The following is an 18,955-nucleotide window of genomic DNA, read 5'->3' as shown; positions in this document are numbered from 1 at the left end:
AAATTACATTTAAGATAACACTGAAATCGCTACCAAAATAAAAAAAAAATCTTTTATATTTGAAATCCAACAAATGAAAGTCTTTATTGTTCTGTTGTTGTAGGAGAAAAAAATCGGTATATGACTGACTATCTTGCTTTGTGTGTGCTACATGTAACTGGACGATATTAGAAAAATAAGCCTTTGGTCATACTAAACGTTTGGTAGATTTTGTCAAGCTAAAAAAAATATTGACGATCAAACTGTGATACTGTATCGCATGTGGCAGAATTCTTCCAAAAATCATCATCAATAAGATAAGTCGGTTAACATTGTAAGCAAGAGAACGATGAAACTACTTAGAAAATGGAGAGATTAGAAACCAATTTTATCTGTTTTGATTAAACCTATTCTCTGGTATCAGAATGTACCATTATTTCATCGTTGCTGACAATAAATCAGAAATTAATTTTACAAAAAAAAATGAACAAAATAAAAAGAAATAGATACTCTTCATCGTCCTTTATAATAGTTCGATAAGTTGGCTCGTCCTGTAGTTATTCCTACAGCCAGAATTGCACGTGGTAGGTAGGAACATCTATATTAAAATAATCGTCCATATGCTAGGAAGGAATATCAGGCTACATTTTGTCAAGTACCAGGAGAAGAGTAAAGTAGTAAATTGCTGCAAACTTAAATCGACGTCAAAGTGTATGATTCCAACGTTACGTTGAATTTTACGTTAGAACACATTTCATGTGTTACCAAAATTGAAATTTCTCAACTAATTTTTCACCGATCGTTTTCAAATTTTTTACATTGAGTTGGCATAAGTATTTTCTGTTTAATTAATAAAAAATCTGATAATTCATTATTTTTGCCATAAGGGTCGTTTTTTCTTGTCGGGCGTCATATATATATATATATATATGCAAGTATTCAAGAGTGAAATGAATCTCATTTGTTACTGGTAAAGCTACAACTATTTTGTGTTACTCCAATGTAATACTCTTAGAAAGTAATGTCAACTGTCAAGCATTGTTGCCAATGACTACAGCCATCAACATTGCAATTGACAGATGCCATCATCCATTCAAAAAGTAGCACTGTATTTCATATAACATTAGATCATTGATGAATCATGATGAATACAGCCACTGAAGACGACAGTTAAGTAACATCAATATCTCAAGGTTCCGCAGCATTTCCCGAGACAACTCATTCACAACATCAAATAAGACAAATTATTGTTATAACTTTATTGACTGTTGTAAAATATTTTCTTCAATTTTCAGCAAATCCAGGGCAAGATTTTGATGTGGGGTCAGTCTGCTTTTGTCCTTTGACGGAAACTACAAAGTAAACAATCACAATTATTATAAAATCGTGTAATATTATTGCTGTTTCAGCTTCATCCCTAAACCATTATCAAACCTTTAACTGATACAATAAGTGCAAGAACTGCTACTCATTACTGAGTTTGGGATAAGGTTTCATCATTATAATGGAAATCTTTTAATGAAATACAGAAGACATTTCTGTCAGTTGAGAAAAACATTGATCTGAAACTTGGCATTATAACTGATGATATTATTAACAGAACTAACTGTACTGAACCAGATGTCCATCTCAACAAAAAATATCTCCAGTGAGGCTTGTTGACAAAACATTAGAAAATCCAAAACTTGTTCAAAAATTGAAGATGATAAAACAAAAAAGTATAAAAAAGAAGATGTGGTATGATTGCCTATGAGACAGCTCTCCACAAGAGACCAAAATAACACAGAAATTAACAACTATAGGTCACCACACGGCCTTCAACAATGAACGAAGCCCATACCTTATAGTCAAGGTTCACACTACTACTAAAAATGATCTGCAAGTGTCACTTAAAGAAATCATGGATTTTAATGGAAACAGTGCCAAAATTAGAAACAAAAACTATGTGTTGCACAGGGGACCGTGGCCTTAGGTCAGTCTAAGATCCTGACTCAAAATATATAGTTGTCAAACTGATATGAACTGATAGTTATGCAACTTCACAGAAAACAATAGATATTGTATTTATTGAATGGGACATTAGAAATAACAAAAATTTAAATCGATTGAACAATAGGTGAATCTGTGGAAAAGTTTCATTTCATTCGTTATAAATCCGTTTCTTTGCAGTTTTTAAATAGCAGGTTAAAAGATATTTTTTGATTTTTTACAAGACCACATTGGTCTGAAGTGCTGAGTTCTGGTTTTTCTATTCATTTTTAGAAACTAATTTGAACTTAGAAATAGTAAAATTGAGGGATTTCCAAGGGACTCTTTTTTTAAAAATTGTTTGTCCACCATTTAGAACTTGTTTGAGATATTGTTGATATTAACCTATAGTATAAGTTTTATAAAAATCTGGTAAGAATTGTACCTGTAGAAGGGCTCACGAGGCCATTTCTAATAAATTTAATATTTTAAAGGGGCATAACTCTTTAATAAAGTCGATCTGCCACCATTTTAGAACTTGTTTGAGATATTACCGATATTCACCTATAATATAATAACCTAAAATATGTTTTTTTATAAAAATCTGGCAACAATTGTATCTGTGAGAGCTCTAACAAGACCTGAGGAACACACAAATGGATGGATGCCAGGTATTTCCATGTCCATCACAATGCTTTAAACGGGGGACAACAAAAGGACAACAGAGGGAGAATAGACCTTTTGAGGGATGTAGGGATAAATTTCGCTGGAATTTCAGGATTTACACCTGGACTTTTTCAATATGCGGGAAAGAATACTTTATGTTTTAGTCAGTGAATATGGGATGAGACCCCCTCCTACCGCCCCTTACACAGACATCATTCTTAAATTTTGTTTAGCTCATACTGTCTTATTCTTCAATATAATGGGTTGACACTGTGAAAACATCTTCAGTCTAATAACAACAACATTTATAATTTCTGTTTGCATGAATGATTTGTTTCATACCTTGACAAAGACATTTCTAAGTTCAAGCAATTCTTGTTGAAGAAGAATATGACCCATCTGTTCAACTGCTTTCTGGTTTGTTACCGATATTTGATCATCTTTAAATATTAATTTCCAACTTTTTCTGAAAACAACAAAGAAAATGTTTGCATTGTTTTAAACATGTACACAGAACTATTCAATCTTTTGTCATCAAAAACATCTTTAACATAAACAATTCTTTTGTTTATTTATTAATTATTTGACTTAAGATTACAAATGCATTTGAACAATACTCAATATTGCTTCTCAAATTTGTTAAATAAATAAAAGAAGCAATCCTTTGGTCATTATGGCATAAATGCCATCAGGTTTTACAGATAGTCTCCATTTTTTTTTATCAATATTTATTTTCTCTATAATATGGCTTTACTAATAATAAAAAGGATTATTATTAATAATAGTACATGTAAAATATAAATCTAATGGAAGAATTGGAATATAAAAAAAATATACTACTAAAAGTATATGCAAATGTTTTAAGAATGGCAATAATTAAAGTCATATGAAACCTCAAATTAAAAAAAAATTATGCATATGTTTTTTATAACTAAATGGATAGCTTTCATTATCAATATATGTACATATACTTTTTTCTAAGGAATATTCTTTTATTTGTCCACATATAGAAGAAGTTTACTTTCTAATTGCTTGCTTGCAGGAAGCAATTCGCCAACATATTTTCCGAATGCATAGTGACCTTAGTGTGACCCACCTCGCATGGATCTGTCATTAAAAATAAACAATAATCTGATTGTACATGTTAAACACATACTCAATACCAATGCTTTTTGTTGATAGTTTACTATAAGGTGACAATCGGTAAACTTCGGTTTCAAAACACGGCATTTAATGAGCAGCCATATTTGTTAAATCATAACAGACAGAGAGAAAGAAAAAAATGGCGATTATACAATAAATTTGCGTAAAAAATAATAAAATTGTGCACAGAGGACTAAGTTTATGATATATACATGCATTGGTTCAAGAATTGGATAACCAGTCACTTATTTCATATGACTTTAACAACTTCAATTTATAAATGTAAATAAACTTACAATTCAGTAAAATCCATTGCTAGTATCTTCATCACAGCATGCATACTCCATGACACACCCTCCTTACTACAAACTAATTTCCTGTGTGTAAAAATACACAAAAAATGAGAGTGTAAAATGTTGGCCAAATTTATATTGCATCACAAGATGATGAAAGAAACTCTATACATGTACCTGCAATGTTCTATTAAGAGTACATAACTTACAATAAAAGCTGCAAACAGAATAAGGCAAAGAACAAAAGCTCCAAATTAGATGTATACTATTTCTCCCCATTTGAGCTAACTTTTTCTAACTTCTTTTTTTTATTACGAATCATGTTTTCTGATCCGTTTAAAGGCTATAAATTAAACAAATTGAATTGTTAGCTAAACAACACAGTTTGAATGAAAAGTTTAATTCTCTGTTTACCTATTTTGAAGAAACAATATCTTTATATTATTTTACCTCCTCAAACTTCATTTTAGTCGCAAAACATAAGTTACTTATTGCGAAACCTATCATAGTTTTCCATAGATTCACCTGCAAGTTACCTGTCCATTTAAACTTTTGTAAGTTCTATTGTCCCATCTAACAAATACAACAGGTATAAATGTTCTCTGTGTAGTTTATTCACTGGGACCTTTAAATTTCTTCCAAGAGAAATCTATCACTCATTGATTAATTTACCTGAGTAAAAAAAAAATCTTCCAAATGAATGAAAATACACTTGTAATTGTTCAATATACCGGTACCCTGGTTGTTGTTTTTTATTCTTCATTCAAAACTGAGGCTTTGTTATGTTTTCATGAAAGGATGTCAATAGTGTATTAATAAGGACAGAAATCAATATAATAAATGCCCAAGGTGTATGAATGTGTGTTTTTTGTTTATTTTTCAAATTCTGTAAACCAACTTATTTTCACAAATAGTTATTCATCTCAACTTATTCCTTTTATGTTGATTTCTCAGCTATGTATCTGAATAGATTAATAATTTTCTTGCTGTTTTTATGTAAGGGAAGACCAAAAAGTAACATTTGTACAATGATTTATTTGTACTCTTATTTTATAAAATCACTGTTATTTTACTTTTGACCATACAAGAGCTGCAATATGTGATGCAGTTATAGATGGAATAACGCTTGAAAAATCTGAGAACATTTTTAAACACTGTGGATATATTCATTAAAATTATCTCCCCTGGTTATTGTTGAGTCTGACTGTTCATGTATTATGTAGTTCTTTTGATTCATAAAAGGTGCAAATTTTGCATTGGATACATTATTTACACAGTACATCAATTTAGATAAAAAAATATTTTAAGAATTACATGATTAATTTGATTAAAAAAACGCTTTAATTTTGAAATCTTGAAAATGACTTTAAAATTTATTTTGCAAACTAACTTAACTAAATAATAGCAATGCACACTTGGCTGAGATTCATTTTACTATCATAAATACTGAAGTATGAACAAACTAATCCCCCTTAGACAAGCTAACCCTCCTATAGGTTATAAGGTTAATTATACAAAAGTTAGATCAGAAATCAACTTTTAATTTTTGAATCAGTGTTTATATTGAAACTATTAAAATGTATTATTGATATTGAATAAATACAATGCCACATGCAGTTTTGCAGGTGTTCTTATTTATTATTTGTACATGTATTTTTATCATTGACAGTTCAATTTTTTGTTCAGGTAAATTAATCAATGAGTGATAGATTTCTCTTGGAAGAAATTTAAAGGTCCCATCAAATAAACTACACAGAGAACAATACCTGTTGTATTTGTTAGATGGAACAATAGATCTTACAAAAGTTTAAATGGACAGGTAACTTGCAGGTGAATCTATGGAAAACTATGATAGGGTTCGCAATAAAAGGAGGCTTCAGGGTACCAAACATTTTTTTTCATTACAAAGTTTATTTATACATTACTAGTTGTTTTTTTATGATATGGAACAAAATCAACCCAAAAAAATCGATTTGATTTGATCCCAGATGACTTTTAAAATGTTTATATCATTGGAGTCCAAATTATCTCCCTTTGGTGCAAAAATTACATTTTTTTGCATTAAAACTGAAATATCTTTTTTTAACTCATCGGTGACCTATATTTTTTAAATTTTTTTTCTAAATAGACTGTATTTAAACTAAACAATTGTAAAATTTAAGTGATTTCTGTAATTTAGTTCTTCTCAATTTTCCTATTATAAGTATATGATAAAGTTCATTTATAGAAATAAATTGTGAAAAACATATATTTAAACAAATAAATGATTTATACTGGCGTGCCCACTTAATCATGTGTTAATCTAAAACTAATAATCGGGATTTAACGATATTGCCAAAAAATGCCAAACATGTGGGAATATTGTCCCTTTTGGGAGTTGATTGACAATTTGTGTTATAATATAAAATGAGGAGATATGGTATGATTGCCATTGAGACAACTATCCAGCAGAGTTGATCAAATGGGGATTCATGATATTATAGGCCACCATAAGTCTTTAACAATAAAAAAAAAACATACTGCTTAGTCAGCTATAAATCATGATGAAAAAAACTAATTTAAGACTAAACAAAAAATAAAATATACAGCAACAAATAAAAAGCACTGAATTAGAGGCTCCTCACTTGAAAAGGCACACACAGAATGTGGTTGGGTTTACATGTATATAAGCCTTTAAGGTTTATGACCCCTTCTGTAGCCATTTTTGTGCAAACTTTTCAAACTTCAATTATATCAAAACTACAGATATAATAAATAAGAGGGATATGCCATTTTGTGCATATACCAAAGGGAAACTTGATGCAAAGCACTACTATTTACTGTTTCATTGCATTTAAAAGAAAAAGAGACTTTTGTGGCAAATATACCAAGATTTTTATAGAAAATCCACAGCCTTTAATACAGACATTTTTGTTATAAATTTTGAAACATAGATTACTCACTTGCTTTTCTATGATGTGCTAGTGTTTATTTTTTACAAAAAGTTCTAAACAACCTGTAAATTCCAAAACGCCTCGTGCTGAGTCACTAAAGTCGAGCACACCCTAAAAGGTGTACTTGATTTGGTCCATATTTGTATTTGTTTTAACCAATAACTACATTAATAAACTTGTTTTAGGGAAATCAATGCTAGCACTGCATGCAACAATCCTATATCTATCAGTCATTAAATTGCCAAATATGAGATTACAAGGATGAATGAAGGCTGTGGATTTTCTATAAAATTTCCATATGTTTAACATTGAATCAACACAAGGGTACATAATCCTTAACCCAATAGCTAATAAGGGTCAATGGTAGATCCTCATTTTTGGTGACTATTTTATAATATAATTTTCAAAGTTATTGCAAAAACTCCTATAAAAAAGTCATCGGACCACTTTGGAAGAAAAGGAAAGCTGATACATTGTACATCTTCTTGACATTCTGAGCATATTTGTGTAAGTCAGATTTTATCTATCTAATACAATACAAGTTTTTGAGATGATAGACAAATAAAACAATTATTGGCATTTTACCTTTATGATCTATGTTAAGCTATGGTGGACATTTTGGTTAATTGGCTGAAACAAAGACAAAGTGTATACTTTAAGGATAATTCAGCACAAGATTAGGGGAAAATAGTCCTGTGGTTTTAGAGAGAAAAAAATATGTGTGTTTCAAGATAACAATAGTTGAAAATTGATGGCAAAACAGACACACCAGGTGATGGATATTGATCATATGGCCCTATGCAGGCAATCAGAAGTTGGGAAACAATACAAACCTGTTAATGTTATTCTCTTCTATAATTCTTTTCTTTCTATCAATATACTGTAAATTTAAATTCTGTGCTACTCTTACTATTTCATCTGAAATGTGAAATTAAAGAAAGTCATATCTAAACTATTGTGAAAATTACTCTACCTGAACACAAGATAGTGAAAAATTGGTGAAGAAATACACATACAGGTACTCTCTTGGAAAACTCAATGGACTGGTGCATCCTACTAACAATTGTGTATTAGGATCAAACAATTTACCAAGTTTAGTGTAGAGCCAATCATACGCGTAGGAAGACCTGCAATGGTTAGGTTAGTTTTAAAGATGGTCAAAATTTCTAAGGTGCAAAGGGAAATTTTCTGGATAAACTAAACAGCATAAAAATTCCTTCACATGCTCATGTTTGCATACCATAATCTTTATTCTACAAATCAAAAGTGTATCAAACAAAGGATAAAGAAGGTGGTACAGATAGACAGACAGACAAAGACTGAACTCAAATGTCGATGATGACGAATGAATATAGGATTGCTGTCTGGCTTTTGCAACAAAATGCTGTAGCCTTGACCTTTTACTCATGAGTTAATTAAATTATAGAATTAATGATAATGTCTTCAAATGTTTAATGATCACTCTATGATTGAGATTTTTTTTTTTCTGTATATACATGTATGTGTTAAAGCAGGTTTTGTAAATTTTCATAAAATTCTGCATACATTGTTTAAGCCTATGGAACAATTAAAATATAGTTTGCTGAACATATTTGTGGTTTGCGTTAAAAATGGTAGCCAAAAAATTAAAATGAATGTCCAGAAGAAAAGTATCAGAGTTACTCACCATAATCTAATTCATAAACATCATGTGGATTATCAGGAAGAATGAATCCATACTCCATTAAAAGATGTGTATTACTATGTGCTCCATACGATATAAATACTTGATCATATTTTCTAAATGAATTATAGGTTTTTATTTCAAAACAGTTATTATTCTTATTAAATGCAGCTTCAACCTGAAACATTTGAAAGAAATTATTAGGAAATACGAATTAGAATGCTATACACAATTATTGTTTTATCTAATGATCAAATCTTCTCTACTGGTTACATACAAAATTGATAGAATCGGCACAAAAAAAATCACTTTTCATGTGCATTATTTCACCATCATTAAATTCACAGCATGACAAATGAAATGGATATAACGTTACATAGTTTTCAATTCTTTAATGTAAAGCTAATTTATCAGCTCTTAACTTCTCATTCCTATATATGGATATCACAGAAGGTAAAATGTGATGTATTACAAAGACCATACATTGACCTATAATGGTTTACTTTTATAATTGTGACTTGGATGGAGAGTTGTCTCATTGGCACTCATACATGTACCACGACCACATCTTCCTATTTCAATTGTGACCAACTGTGATAAGATCTATAGACCAAAATTCCAAACAATAAAAACTAAATGAAACATTACGCATGTATGATGTGTATCCAGTTTGTTTTTATTATAATGTGAATGTTCATGTATTGATGCTTGCCCTTGACAGGCTGGACCATTCATATACTTTGAATCTGCAATGAAATTAGCATATATTGTAGTGCAGAACATCTTTCATTATATTTTCACAAAACACCAGTTCTAACAAAAGCATTCCTTTATTTTTTTTTATTTTTTTCTGCCCCTTCTGGTTTTCTAGCTCATTTGAATTTACACATTTTGCCTATTTTGTAAATTCCTTTTGCAACCTTTAAAGTTATTCTAGAAAAAAATAAACATTTGTGAAACCATGAAACTAAGAATGTATATTTTAATTACTAGCAGTAATAATGTAAAATGATCCAAATATAGGTTATATTGTCTGCTGACTTCATTAGCTTTATCTTGTTTGATACCCTTACCTCTGCTGATCATGACTTCATTAGCTTTATCTTGTTTGATACCCTTACCTCTGCTGATCATGACTTCATTAGCTTTATCTTGTTTGATACCCTTACCTCTGCTGATCATGACTTCATTAGCTTTATCTTGTTTGATATCCTTACCTCTGCTGATCATGACTTCATTAGCTTTATCTTGTTTGATACCCTTACCTCCGCTGATCATGACTTCATTAGCTTTATCTTGTTTGATACCCTTACCTCTGCTGATCATGACTTCATTAGCTTGATCTTGTTTGATACCCTTACCTCTGCTGATCATGACTTCATTAGCTTTATCTTGTTTGATACCCTTACCTCCGCTGATCATGACTTCATTAGCTTTATCTTGTTTGATACCCTAACCTCTGCTGATCATGACTTCATTAGCTTTATCTTGTTTGATACCCTTACCTCTGCTGATCATGACTTCATTAGCTTGATCTTGTTTGATACCCTTACCTCTGCTGATCATGACTTCATTAGCTTTATCTTGTTTGATACCCTTACCTCCGCTGATCATGACTTCATTAGCTTGATCTTGTTTGATACCCTTACCTCCGCTGATCATGACTTCATTAGCATGATCTTGTTTGATACCTTTACCTCTGCTGATCATGACTTCATTAGCTTTATCTTGTTTGATACCCTTACCTCTGCTGATCATGACTTCATTAGCTTTATCTTGTTTGATACCTTAACCTCCGCTGATCATGACTTCATTAGCTTTATCTTGTTTGATACCCTTACCTCCGCTGATCATGACTTCATTAGCTTTATCTTGTTTGATACCCTTACCTCTGCTGATCATGACTTCATTAGCTTTATCTTGTTTGATACCCTTACCTCTGCTGATCATGACTTCATTAGCTTTATCTTGTTTGATACCCTTACCTCCGCTGATCATGACTTCATTAGCTTTATCTTGTTTGATATCCTTACCTCTGCTGATCATGACTTCATTAGCTTTATCTTGTTTGATACCCTTACCTCTGCTGATCATGACTTCATTAGCTTTATCTTGTTTGATACCCTTACCTCTGCTGATCATGACTTCATTAGCTTGATCTTGTTTGATACCCTTACCTCTGCTGATCATGACTTCATTAGCTTTATCTTGTTTGATACCCTTACCTCTGCTGATCATGACTTCATTAGCTTTATCTTGTTTGATACCTTAACCTCTGCTGATCATGACTTCATTAGCTTTATCTTGTTTGATACCCTTACCTCTGCTGATCATGACTTCATTAGCTTTATCTTGTTTGATACACTTACCTCCGCTGATCATGACTTCATTAGCTTGATCTTGTTTGATACCCTTACCTCCGCTGATCATGACTTCATTAGCTTTATCTTGTTTGATACCCTTACCTCTGCTGATCATGACTTCATTAGCTTTATCTTGTTTGATACCTTTACCTCTGCTGATCATGACTTCATTAGCTTTATCTTGTTTGATACCCTTACCTCTGCTGATCATGACTTCATTAGCTTTATCTTGTTTGATACCCTTACCTCTGCTGATCATGACTTCATTAGCTTTATCTTGTTTGATACCCTTACCTCCGCTGATCATGACTTCATTAGCTTTATCTTGTTTGATACCCTTACCTCCGCTGATCATGACTTCATTAGCTTTATCTTGTTTGATATCCTTACCTCTGCTGATCATGACTTCATTAGCTTTATCTTGTTTGATACCCTTACCTCTGCTGATCATGACTTCATTAGCTTTATCTTGTTTGATACCATTACCTCTGCTGATCATGACTTCATTAGCTTTATCTTGTTTGATACCCTTACCTCTGCTGATCATGACTTCATTAGCTTGATCTTGTTTGATACCCTTACCTCTGCTGATCATGACTTCATTAGCTTTATCTTGTTTGATACCCTTACCTCTGATGATCATGACTTCATTAGCTTGATCTTGTTTGATACCCTTACCTCTGCTGTTGTTGAGTGGTTTAATACATCTAAGAAAGGTGCAAGCGCAATGTTTTTATTTGTATCAGCGATGTATGGAGAACTGTCACAGTCATAATATATTGATCTGGAGTTTATACAGTACCATGCCCATCTAAATTCATTAAAAGTTATTTTGATTTCTTTACAGCTGGATAAAAATAAAATGATTTCATCATAAAATGTCTGTAAATCTTTCAATGCAGCAAATATCTTTTTGTACAAATTTTTAGAAAACAGACAAAGATCACTAGGTTTCCAAAATGCAGGAGTGTCAAATGTCTCTGGTAATACTTTTATGTACGGCCACCAAACTGATTCTTCCTGTTTTTCACTTTCAATGATAAGAAAAATTGTCATTGCTTGTTGTAGATTTAACTTCAAATGGGATCTGAAACAAAATGATACAGGTAAATCCTACTGAGTGACCAGAACAAAATACATAAGTGATTTAAAAGAAAATAATCTTTCAATTGATTAAAAGAAAAGAAATTCTTAGTGATGTTAAAACTACAACAATCAACATTCTTCAAAGGCATAATCAATCAGCATGTCTTTTTCCTTGTTTAATGTTTAAGTTGGTGTTTATTCTGTTGATAGATGGACTGTGCTTTTACTTTTACAACAAATGGTCTTGATATGTTAAACAGAAGGTTATGTGTGAAGTAAAAGGGGTTGAAACCAACCAAATGTTGTACCTGCTCCATATCAGGCTATCTGCTCTATGTGTTGTTCCTTGTTGTTTGTTTTTGTTACTGATTTACTTTAACACAAACTTCAGATGTAAAACAAATGTATGATACCAATTTCAAAGTGCACAAGTATTGAGAGGGAGGGTTTATATATATAAATGGCAGTCGGGCAGGGTTAAAGAACATCAGTTGTTCGACCTGTTAGTCAAATGCGTTTTGTTTAAATATATACTTTTTCACTTTTTTGGTCTTTTGGAAAATGTTTATGCTGTATTTAGATCCTTCTACAACGAAATTTGTTTTACATGCACACGTATAAAAATTGCCGGTTTTTATCCAACGCGATCATAGGTTTGAACGTAGTTTTCAATTTAGACTTGTTTATATTTTTTCGTTTGGGCTTGTATCATATTTTCCCTCCGGTTTATATGATCCGTTCATCCTATATTGACTCTTAAAATTTAAGAGTCTATCTAAATGAGGGTACATTTTATATGGCCTTCCAAATACCATTTCGATCCCTAACATCAATGAAGAGACATTTATTGACGAAATCCGGATCTGGTGTACAAAAAAAATATATTGACACCTTATGTTTGTGGCATAACATCGTGGCCACAAGATAATTGTTTTCTGTTTAGTATATAATTTATATTAAGATCCATTTTGTTACATCTTGTGATCAATTTTATTTGGCAATCGCCAATGGCAGTCAGCAGGGTTAAAGAACATCTGTGTTTTGCGTTTTGTTTAAATATATACTTTTTCACTTTTTTGGTCTTTTGGAAAATGTTGTTTGTGCTGTATTTAGACCCTTCTACAAAGAAATTTGTTTTACATGCACACGTATAAAAATTAAGGTTTTTATCCAACACAATCATAGGTTTGAACGTAGTTTTCAATTTAGACTCGTATATATATATATAACATTGTTGGGTTGATGTTTAGACGAGTTATATATATATACAACTCGTCTAAACATCAACCCAACAATGTTAGATCTGTAAATTTGCTTTCCCAAATTTTTGGTTCTTTCCTCGCCAGGATTCAAACCCATGCTACTGTGATATCAAGACACCAAATCGCCTGCACTGCAGCCGTCCCGCTAGACCACACGACCACCTGGGCTCTATATATATATGTACATGTATGTGGTTGACTTTCATCATGTATATATTCTAGTGTTTTGTAAACAGAAATTTAATTGCAATTGCAATTCTTTGATTGGCTCTTAAAAATCTTACAAACTATTACAACTTGACTAGACTTGAAACAACTTGAAGCTTGACAAGATATATGTCGTTTTTTAGCAGACCATATGTGTATATGTACCTTTAATTCTAATATGACGTGCTTCTTTCGCTTTGTGAATAATTACATTAGATGTATGTTTCATTATAATACGTTATTCTGATTGGCTAACTAGCAATCTCGTGATATTCCTTAATCAATTGCATCACACAATGCAACTTTTCATTCATGTTGACACGAGGTCCCACAATAAAGTGTGCAGGTAAATGTTTTCATGATCCTATAGGCAGAGGCGGATTTAGAGGGGGGGCACAGGGGGCCCGGGCCCCCCTTTTTGGGAAAAAAATTGGTTGCTTATATAGGGAATCACTGAAGCGTGTCTTGAGCGGGCCCCCTCTTAGCGCAGTCAGTGGGCCCCCACTTATGAAAATAGTGATAGGTAAAAATGTAATTATAAGTATTGAATGCTTTTTTTTGTAACTTTACAGGGTTGTAAAAGCGTTGACCGTGCGCACATTTTTAGTATGAAGCGCTTCCGCGCTTCATACAAAATGTACTTCGGTCAATGCTTTTACACCCCAATAAAGTTACAAAAAAAAGCATTCAATTCTTAAATAAACCCATGCTCTAAATCCAATAAAATTTGTTTGCACATGCGTATATTGACTACTGCAGAATAATGAATTTTATCAAATTGGCATGCATTTAAAATATTTCATTAACTTTAAACACTTCCAAACTCTTAAATGATGCACATGTTGTTACTAATTCATTTATCATGACTAATGTGTTGTAATTCGAAATTGACATATTTGACCTAGATACAACAACCATTCATGCTGGCTGTTGAAAACTCCTCCCTCAGAAATTCACGTTCCCAGTCGATTGCTTGTTTACAAACAAAAAAGGGTGGTTAATTTGGAAGAGCCTACACAAACGCTCTACACTTATAGACATCGAACCTAAAAATTACCTTAATTGTCCTAATCAGAATCGAAATAATTGATGCAAGCTATACTTTATTGTAGTTTTAACATGGGTAGGCATTATATTCGTGTTTTTTTAGCCCTCACTATCGCTCAGGGCAAAAATAATCACGAATTTGATGCCTACCCATGTTAAAACTACAATAAAGTATATCTTGCATCAATTATTTCTTAAATATCTTTTGTAGTTGTTACATCATTATGTTTCAGTCTTACATTCTTATACTTGCATCTCCTATTGTGATTTCTATCTATTTAGCAGATATTTATTTTTACTCAGGTAGATAAATCAATGAGTGATAGATTTCTCTCAGAAGAAATTTAAAGGTTCTGTTGAATAAACAACACAGAGAACAATACCTGTTGCATTTGTTCAATAGGACAATAGAACTGCCAAAAGTTTAAATGGACATGTGATGCAATAAACTACATACCTTTTTAATAAAGACCCAACTTCACTTTTCAAAACTGTATCCATGGTAATAAGGAATGGTTTTGGAATAGCAATGATAATGTCCCCTGGATAAATAGGCCTCTTTGTCATTAATCCTCTACCAGTGTCTGAAATAAAAGACATAACTATGATAGTTCTAGTCATAATTTACTCATCAATCTCATTGTAATGTCCAGCAATAACATGCTTTTAGACAACTACAGAGCAACATATTTGTTTTTAATACAATATTTGGACAAATAATTCAAATATACTGATAACAATTTAGTAACATCATGAGACTGAATGAAAATACTGGATGTTATATGAATGTCATTATTGTAACAATATGAGAGAGAAATCTGAGCATGTGCAAACTTTCTACACGCATCACAAATGAAAAATATTGTCTTTATCACAGGGAGAGGGGATATAATCCATTTGGTAATCAAAACACTGTTTTATATCATGACTTTGTTGCAACTAAGTGTATTTGAACTCATTAAACATGTTAAATAAAGATTTATTATCCATAATAGATCTACTATAATAAATATCAGAATGCGTGAACATACAATTTCAAGATAACTTTTCAAATAGTGTCTCTGATGGGATATCATAAGGTAATTCATCTGTTCAAGAATAATTCTTCCTGTCCATTTTTTAAGTTCATCTTCTTTTCATTTGTATTTTGATCATTGATTTTTTTCTCAAATTTTAAAACAATTAATAATCCAAAATAGGAAGAATGTATCCATTTTACAAAATGTTTTAATACAGTTTTGGTGTTAAATTGGGACATGCATGGTTACCCTTTCTTTTAAGACCAACAATTTTATATCAAAGTATGTTCCACATTAAAAATGTCTGCTAACATATATACATTCAACTGACTCTGAATAAAATTCCAAACATTTACAGCACAGATGAAGAACGAGTGATTATTACACTAGAGTTCCTAATTGGAAACATTTGTGTTGCAATTAGTGGTTAAATTTGTTCAATAAGAACCTAGCTTACGTGTAGGTATAAATATTTTAAGAAATGTCAACTTTGTCTCTTTTTTTTTTAATGTATAAGCCATATGAATTTAAATTTAGATGCATGTACATAGTCTGCCATTAATTAAAGAAATCAAAGAAACAAATTTATGGTAATCATTTAAAGTTTTTATGGATGATGTTATAATTCTTCTCACCTTCTTAAAGTGGCCACCAATTTTCAATCTATAGTTGAATACCACGTACAATTAATGAAGATTTTATACAATACAATATTTTTTATTTTCCAAATTAAAGGGCCCATTAAGAGCATAACATTAATTACAACATGACATAAACATTACAGAGTGATTAAAGAAACATAAAATAATAATTCAAATGCATGAGGAAAGAATCAGTGGTCAAGGGGAGATCATTTTGATATCTTTTAGAGTATTTAAGTTAACTAATTTTCTGATTTTCTAAGTTGCAGGCCTTTATCGAGGTATGCACATAAAATAGATAAAAATCTGCTATCTTCATTAATCATGATCCATGAAAAAAGATCTTTTCTGTTTGAATTATCTAAACTGGGGTATTTTTTTTATATAATCAGTCACATCTCTTCTGAGGTTATTGTAAAGAGGGCATTCCAGAAGAAAGTGCATTTCATTTTCAATACAATTTAAATTACAATATAAACATATCCTCTCATGTCAGGTAATATTTCATATTTAATTACCACATACATTGGTAATTCATTCATGTCTGCCAGTTTTTATTCTTAAACAGTGATTGCTGAGTCTGTATTTTGTTAACAAAGGTTTTTGTGGGTGCTTTAAATCTAAATAATTTCGTAGTCAAATGACCTTTTGAATGAAAAATAAGTGTCCAATTTGCCTTGATTCTGTAAATAAAAATCTCACATTTTCTCCCAATCATTTTGAAAATTTAATTTGAGCTGTTTTTTCAGTAAATTTTTAATTAATTTTTGCCTAAATTTATACATATATTTAGGTCAATACCCAATTTTTCACTATAGAAAATGATATTAGAGAGCCATGAATTATTGGAGCTAGTTTGAGCTTTACTCTCAATCATTTTTAACTCAGCATAAGCACTTTTCAATAAATCAGATGGAGAATTCTCTAGTCTATGCCAATACATACATAAACATATGTGTTAGCAAATTTATATAAAGAGGATATCTACCCAATTCCGACAGGACTGCTACATTTGTGCACATCTTTGTAAAACCAATAATATACTTACAAAATTTTTAATTTAGCTTCTCAAACTCCCAATCTTTAAATATGTCATAAAGGGATAAATTTTTACTTTTAGGAGTAATGTTTATAACACCCCAATTTTCACAACCATAAGTTACAATTGGCTGTATACAGTGATCAAATAAATGCAAAAAAGTTTTAATAGGAGGATTTGATGATTTCAAATCTTTATAAAGTTTAAAACTGGCCTTTTGACCTTTTTGGAATAACTGTTTCCTGGTTTCATTAAAGTTTCCAGTATTTTGAATGACTATGCCAAGATATTTGTATTGTTTAACACATTCAATAGAATTATTTCCTACATTGAAATCTTCATTAAGGAGTCTACCACTCCTATTGAATATAATAATCTTGGTTTTCTTCACATTTATTTCCAAACACCAAACTTTTCAGAATGTGCACACAAACATATATAAACAACAGAGGAGATTTAAGGAAGTAAAACACATGCATGTACATCAGTACTACATGTACATGTTGGACTCCATTACAAATAAATTAACACCTTTATCAAGGATTTGTATAGTAAGAAGGTCTTACTATACAAATCCTTGCCTATATCTACCATAACTTATATTAAGTCTAGTTGCCACACTTGTATTATGTTAGATCATATATATTATTATATGTCAATTCCAGGATTTGTAGAGATGTAATAATATATAACAATTTAGACCAGCTAGAGACATATTATAATACTGTGTTATGGAACTGAGGACAGCTAGGGGACCCTCTAATATTTACCTGAATTTGTATAATTTTCATATATATTATATCAAGGATTTGTATAATATAGTCTAACTATACAAATCCTTGATTATATTGAGTTACTTAGTTATTGTCTTCATTTGTTTTTGTTGTTGTTATAAGTAAGTAAGTATTAAAGTAAGTAAGTAATTTTTATTTGTTTAAAATCCAAAATTACATGATTGATACCTGAAGACAATACAAAACATACAAACATATATATAATACCAAATTCATAAACATTGTATATTTAGATGTTATATATGTCACAAACTGTAAAGTATATATGGCAATAAAACTTTGAATTATTGTCTCTTTTAAGACTAAGAGATACAAACATAGGCGGATCCAGGGGGGCCCAGGCCCCCCTTTCCTGGGAAAAATTTGGTTGATTATATAGGGAATCACTGAAGCATGACTGGAGAGGGCCCCCCTTAGGTCAGTCAGAGGGCCCCCCCTTAGGAAAAGTTCTGGATCCGCCACTGACAAATCCCTAAATTATTCAAATGATCATAAAATGCAAGGACGTATGTTAGATTATACGTCCTTGTAAAATGTGTGTCCTTGTTGTGTACATGTATTATGCATGGTAGCATGTTAAATTATAACTTCAGATCAAGGATTTGTATACAAAATCATAAAAAAATATATTTTACCATGAAACACAGTGGGTCTTAAGTTATGATTTATAACTTTCATTTTCAACCATTTAAAAAGGTCTTTAAGTTCATCACTCAAAGCAGAGCGTGCCAATCTTTTCCCGATTCGTTTTCTATGTCTCAGAGTTCTACCCATTATTTTGATATCCACATGTCAAATCCCACATGTAAACAAACAGCATTTGTGTACTGCCATCTGGTGGTCAAAATATGA

At 31.3% G+C, this 18,955-nt stretch overlaps 1 protein-coding gene across 1 annotated transcript; it reads right to left on the bottom strand.

The window, feature by feature from the left end:
• Positions 1–1,223: 1,223 nt before the first annotated feature.
• Positions 1,224–18,953, bottom strand: LOC143047214 (SET domain-containing protein 4-like). Its single transcript, XM_076220215.1, has 8 exons — positions 18,739–18,953; positions 15,068–15,194; positions 11,687–12,095; positions 8,649–8,823; positions 7,816–7,900; positions 4,053–4,133; positions 2,956–3,079; positions 1,224–1,331 (listed from the first exon to the last, which is right to left on the bottom strand). Exons 1-8 carry the CDS (start codon positions 18,875–18,877, stop codon positions 1,230–1,232), a joined length of 1,242 nt encoding a protein of 413 aa, XP_076076330.1. The 5' UTR covers positions 18,878–18,953; the 3' UTR covers positions 1,224–1,229.
• Between the last annotated feature and the right edge of the window lie 2 nt (positions 18,954–18,955).

Source organism: Mytilus galloprovincialis, chromosome 10, assembly GCF_965363235.1.
Source record: "Mytilus galloprovincialis chromosome 10, xbMytGall1.hap1.1, whole genome shotgun sequence".
NCBI lineage: Eukaryota > Metazoa > Mollusca > Bivalvia > Mytilida > Mytilidae > Mytilus > Mytilus galloprovincialis.
Note: the sequence above shows the minus strand (reverse complement) of the source record. Positions and strands in the feature narration are given on the sequence as shown.

Coding starts and splice junctions, on each gene's coding strand:
- LOC143047214 (XM_076220215.1), bottom strand. CDS start 18,877: ATGGGTAGAACTCTGAGACATAGAAAACGAATCGGGAAAAGATTGGCA. Junction 4,134..7,815: donor GAAGAGAATAACATTAACAG/GTTTGTATTGTT, acceptor TTTTACACACAG/GAAATTAGTTTGTAGTAAGG. Junction 1,332..2,955: donor TTAGAAATGTCTTTGTCAAG/GTATGAAACAAA, acceptor TTTACTTTGTAG/TTTCCGTCAAAGGACAAAAG.